At 48.6% G+C, this 5,775-nt stretch overlaps 1 protein-coding gene across 1 annotated transcript in view; it reads left to right on the forward strand.

Annotated features, from left to right (window-relative positions):
• Positions 1-5,121: 5,121 nt before the first annotated feature.
• Positions 5,122-5,775, forward strand: part of LOC104134098 (1-aminocyclopropane-1-carboxylate synthase-like protein 1) — a 52,424-nt gene continuing 51,770 nt past the window's right edge. Inside the window, exon 1 of the mRNA XM_035902943.1 lies at positions 5,122-5,172. Coding sequence (XP_035758836.1) covers positions 5,122-5,172 — 51 coding nt within the window. The remainder of the gene's footprint in view (positions 5,173-5,775) is intronic.

The following is a 5,775-nucleotide window of genomic DNA, read 5'->3' on the forward strand; positions in this document are numbered from 1 at the left end:
TCCCCCTTTCCCTGAAGGCATTTTGATAACGGGCAGTATCTGGGCAGCTTGCCCTGCTGCTCTATCTCAGTGATCTGTCTCGGGCTCTGGGGCTGTCATCTTTCACCAGTACTAAATCAGTTTTCAAATCTCTTAGGAATAATATGTGTGGTGGCCTACTGCCTGATTTCCCTGGGCAAGGGGAGACAGGCAAGGGGGAAAAAGCCAACAGAAGGATGGAGGGTAGCGTGAGAGATCTTGGGGCCTTATAGAGGTTGACATAGGAGAAGTTTAGGAAAATATTGCTACATTCCTGATGTCTTGCTGTCTTCCAGCATTTGTCAGAGTGACTTTGAAGACTACTTGATCCAGTCTTGATCTATTGACATCACTTGTATTCAAAACCAGGCTCCTGAAACGCGGATCAGAAGGGGTTCATGAGCAAGTACTATGCAGAAGGCCTGTTGAGCATGTGATACCTGAGGCAGTTTTGGATCCATGATCCTGGCCAACGTCAGCATAACAATGAGAAATTCTTTGCTACACTGAGGAAAATCGTTGCACTTCACCAAAATACAATGGTACCCACTGTCTCTCCTGCCACGTGAGACCGAATTATATATTTTCTGATGTGCAAAATTCATATATTTTGCCAGTCACAATAAACATTTCGGGGTGATACAGGAAATGACATAATGCTGCTAACTTCTGGTTTCTTTATTATTTAAAAGGCTAAAGCCCAATAGTAACAGAACTGATCGGATACGTTAATGTGTAGATGGAATCAAGCCTTTAGGGAATATTAGCCAATCTTATTCTCCCTATTTAATTTCACTGGCTCCGTGAGAGGAAAGGAGACTCAGCTGGAGACAAGCAGGTAGCACACATTTCTAATTATTACAAGTTTGAAGGCTGGCTAGGCCATCCTTGTGGCTTTGGTTGACCTCCATCAGTGCACTGCCAGGGTCTTGTGACCTGCGCATGTGTTGCTTGAAAAATGCCAGTAGACGTGACTTACCAGTTGTGTGACATCCACTCAACACCAGTAGGGCGGTTACACTTTTCCAGGGAAATGCATCTCCTTTAGCTTGGTTGCATAAGTGTCCCAGCAAAAAACAAATGGCAGCCCTTACCTACCAGCTCCTGTCCATTCCGTTTCACTTGCTGTTTCCACAGATGCGTTTGGCTGTCAAGTGTGGAGGTCTTTAAACTTTGCTGTGGGAAGAGTGTAGGATGACTCACTCTGCTGCAGGGAGCTGGGATGCCTCTGCTCACTGGCTTCAGACTAATTCATTTATCATGAAGGTGGAAGAGTTTTGGTCTGCTGAATGTCACCATGCTTGTTTTCCCTGCCTGGGCTTCCCCCATTATTTTTTCTAGGTGGATCTTTAATGGAAAAATCTGATCTGCCTCCTGTAAATGCACCTGGCTCTCTGACGATGCTGCAGTCCTGGGTGGGAAACCCCAGCGGCATCTTCCCTTGCATGCCTCCAGGCACTGCACCGTGGCAGCACGCCCAGGGCACGGCAGGGCCCAGGCTGCCCAGAGGAAGGCTGCTTCCCGCCTTGGTGCCTTGCCTGTTGTGCCAGTCGGAGCTGTGGGGAAGCTGCTGCTGATTTATTAGTTCAATAAATATCCCTGGTGAGAATGGAGATGAAAGCATCTCCATCTCAGGTAGGGCTGGTGCCAAGAGTGCCAGAGAGTAGTCCAAATGGTTGCAAGAAAAGCTGAAAGGGCCATTTAATAGTCCTAGCAACGGGTCTGAGTCACAGAGATGCCCTGCCACCCATGCACTCCTGCATCCATAGCCTGAAGTGCCAACTGCCTCATCACAGCCATTCCTCTTCACTACAGAGATGGATTTACTCTGATGCAGGTTTGCCAAGGAGGTCAGTTTTGATATGTTTGTTATGTGGTAAAGCTCGGGCACCCTCATGACTACTGAAAGCGCCGCAGTGCTTTTGACCGGAGAATAAACCCATCTTTTTCATCCTGGCTCACCTGTGTTCTCTCAACTATATTGTCAAGGATAGGTGCTGCTCCTCACCTCATGATGGGGGCATTTAAGACATTGAATTCATGTAGTGTATTTACCGGAGTTAACAGAGGTTTGCATCTCTGCACATCTAAAAGTGGTAATTGATTAATTAAAACTGAGTACTTGTGGGAAAGCTCTTTGTGGGCCAAATGAGAAGGGGATGAACTTTGCCAGAGTTGACCCTTGACTACATCATCTTCTGCAGAAGGTCACTGCCTCTGTTGTTGTGTTGAGGAAATGCTGAGAACAGACTGCAAGAAGGAAGGGGGAAGCAAGCAGGGGGATAAGGAATAAAGGGAGAGAAAACCAGAAATGAGGCTTGAAGACAGGAGACTGAAGGAGAATGTCATCTCCTTACATCCCCAGGGTTGCAGAAGCAAAGGGGAGGTCTTACCTGAGCAACCAGAGGAGTGATGTCTGTGTATCTGGGGGTTGTATTGGTTTTTTGTTTTGTTTTGTTTTTTTTTTAAATGCACTTAAGGTTTGGTTTTGTCTTTGGACACTTGCATAAAACCAGAGGCAGAACTTCTCCTGAAGGGCATGCATTGCAGTCTGGCAAGCAAAGACTCCTCGTCATCATTTCCCGCAATTCCCTTGGTAGAATGCAATTCCCGAGGCAGAGGCAGTACACGGTGTGCGCATGTACTGGGGGTGGCAGTACTGAAATGAGTAAGCCGAGGACTGCCTCTTGCCCTGAGCCCAGGGCGCTCGAACACGCTGTCCCAGCGGCAGGCATAGCTCAGAGGCGGGGGGCAAACTTTGCTCTTTCCCCACCAGGCCAGAGCTGCCTTTAGCATTTGCTTTCCCACTCTCTCCTCCTCCGCTCTCTCGTACAGGGCACTTGGACAGAACACTGTTTTGGATGGGCTTCAAGAGACCTTTTAAGGCTGTGGGGTTTTTCCTTTATAGCTGCAATTTACTGGTAAAACTTGTCTGAATTATGCAGGCTTCTTACAGTGAAACAGGTTCGAGAGCCTCTATTTTTAGTCCAGCTCTAAACAAGTGCAAGAATTACTGCCTGCTCCTCCCGCCTTCCTCCGTGGCCCTCTCCCTCCCTACAGCTTTCTGTGCCAGGTAGCTGTTCGGTGGCAGGAACAGTCAGAGAAACGGGACTATTTAGTCTCAAAGAAACCATAACCCTCTTTTCCAGAATCATAAAAAGCTAATCAATCACTTTGATTTGTCACAACAAACCGATGCCCCATTAGCTGGCAAGTCCAGGCTGCTCTTGGAAGAGGACGGCTGAAAAATGCGCAGGCTTTTAGAAGATTGTTGACCAGGAGAGAGCATGAGATAAATGTAACCACATAATACAGGAGTATCGAGGGGTGTGTGTACTGTTTACGTGGTGACATGTTTGTGCACGATACATTACAGATATTTAAAATGCACATTCCTTGATGTGAAGAACTGTACTTGAGAAATCATTTGCAATCATAACAAGGACTTTAGTTGACCTGCGGTTATGTTAATGGTTCCTTACTCCTATATCTGTTTATATAAAGCATGTATGTGCTCTTCCCCTGATTTATATACAAATTCACGTGGCGTCCATCCCAGGAAGCTTAGCACTAAAGGATGCTGACTGTGGCATGGATGGGAATGGCTGCAAAGCACAGAGGAACCTGCCCTCATGAGAGATGGTGATTGCCATGAACCCACTGTGCTAATCCCTATCCGCATTGCCTTTCCTCGTTCAACCCCAGCTCCCGCAGGTATCAAACAACCCTGCAGCACCCTGAGAGCTGGCTGCCCCAGGCAGAGTCCTGTGAAGCAGGGATGGTGGGCTAGACTTCAGAAGGGACCAGGTTACCTCTGTAGCACACACACATGTGCCCCATCCCAACCTCAACCCACCTGTTGCCTCGTCCTCAAGGGCTGAAGGAAATGAAGGCCCTGCTGCAACTAATTGGCCACTGCAGCTTCCTTATATATAACCCCTTGGCAAGAGGATTTTGCAGGCTCTGCAAAAGCCATGGAAGCAGCTTCAGCCCCCCTTCTTGGCACAGGGGTTGTCCTTGGACATGCAGGAAATGTGCAGCTGTCTTGCAAAGCCAGTTCACTACTTCCTTGGGTTCCCACTCCTGGCTTCGTGGCTGAAGGTGCCAGGCTGCTGCTGCTGCTCTGCTGGGCAGACCCCCATGGTTCAGGATAGTGGCTTGAGAGATGGTAAGTCCCGGGCAGGAGGTGCTTGGCTTTGGCTGGCTGGACTGTGTGTCATTGTCACTTGATGTAACTTGAAATCTTGTGGTCCAAAAAGTTTTGAAGCCTGAGCGGAGAGGCTCTCAGACCAAGTATAGCAGGGCCTGTGCAGAGCTGGTCTCAGGAAGCACTCCCTCCTGTTGCTGAGATAGGGAGGTTTCAGCACATGGAGGAAGGTGCGTGTGGAGGTTGGTTACATGTGGAGGAAGGCAACATGCTTCCTGAGAGCCTTTGGCCCTTAGCTGTTTCCCTTATGCGTAAGTTGTGAAAAACTACATGGAGTTGAGTAGGAAAAACCTGTAACTGGCAAATCAGCTTTGCTTTCCAGTCCCAAAAGACCACTGAGAGCTCAGCACAGGCCCTGTCCTCCCTTCTGCAGGGGATCTGTGAAAGGCTTGCCTTCTGTGGCTGTCCCAAGCCAGCTCTCTTCTTGTGCCTCCCTCTGCCCTTGCCGGACTCACGAGCAGCTCCGAGGGTGTGAAAGGAAGGGACAGCCTTTTCTTTCAGCTCCCACAGCCCAACCATGTCCCATGACCTCCCCAGAGGGATGCACCCAGGGGCTGGGAAAGAAGCAGCAACAGGCATTGGCAGGGTGCAGCTCCCTTGCTCCAGACCAGCTTGACACAGTGCAACCTCCAGGGTCCTGGGGATGATTCCAGTGTGGATGGTTGCCTCTCTGCTTCATGCAGAGCAGCATCGAGGCATCTGTTGCTGCTTTTCTGCTCAAAATCTGTTCATCTGCAAGCTGAAATGAGAACCAGCTGGTGGTTGGCTGGGATTTATTCTAGAAAAACACATCTTCTGTAAAACATTATTCTGTTTTGAGTTCCTGTTTCCTTTCCCATCTGTCTGAGGAGCTGGGTTTGTAAATGTCCCACTGTCCGTGTGTCCTCACCCGCGGCATGGCTCCTCCGCTCTGGGTCCCAGTGCGGCTCCAGCGGGCAGACGTGAAGGTACGTGTCTCCCCAGACTGTGTGCAAGGAGGCTTGTGCAAACTCTTTGTTTGTTAAGTTGGGTATGTTTTCATCTGCTTATGGTTTTCCTCCTCCATAAGCTTCTTAGCTTTGAGCGAACCCAGAAATCTCAAAGCAAAACACCACTGAAACACCATCTGGTTTCACATCAAACCAGCACGCTTCCCAGCCATTTCGCTGCCAGCCCACTTGACACTCCCTTGCAGCATGCAACTGTGAGTTATCACTGGCACCAGCACAAAGTGGCTGGTTTGGTGGTATTCTGCACCCACAAAGCCTCTGCAAAGATGCAAAAACACAAGGCAGAAGGCCAGCTCTCAAAAACTGGGCAGAGCGTACCCAAAGACGTTCATCAGTCTCTAGATTGTAATTTTTAGACCTTTCTTTGTTTCCTGTGTTTGATTTTGTGAGAGTACAAAACTCTGCCTTATTTGTTTAAAAGGAGGGTCCAGATGCTGCTCTCAGTTGCACTAAAATTAATCTGTATTTACTTCATTTTGGACTTACACCCAAGTTGTGCAGAAGAAGAATACTACTCTGCGCCATCTTTTTCTGTTTTCTACAAATGTCCCTTCTCTTTCC

This window comes from Egretta garzetta, unplaced genomic scaffold (assembly GCF_000687185.1).
Source record: "Egretta garzetta isolate BGI_Z169 unplaced genomic scaffold, ASM68718v1 scaffold329, whole genome shotgun sequence".
Classification (NCBI taxonomy): Eukaryota; Metazoa; Chordata; class Aves; order Pelecaniformes; family Ardeidae; genus Egretta; species Egretta garzetta.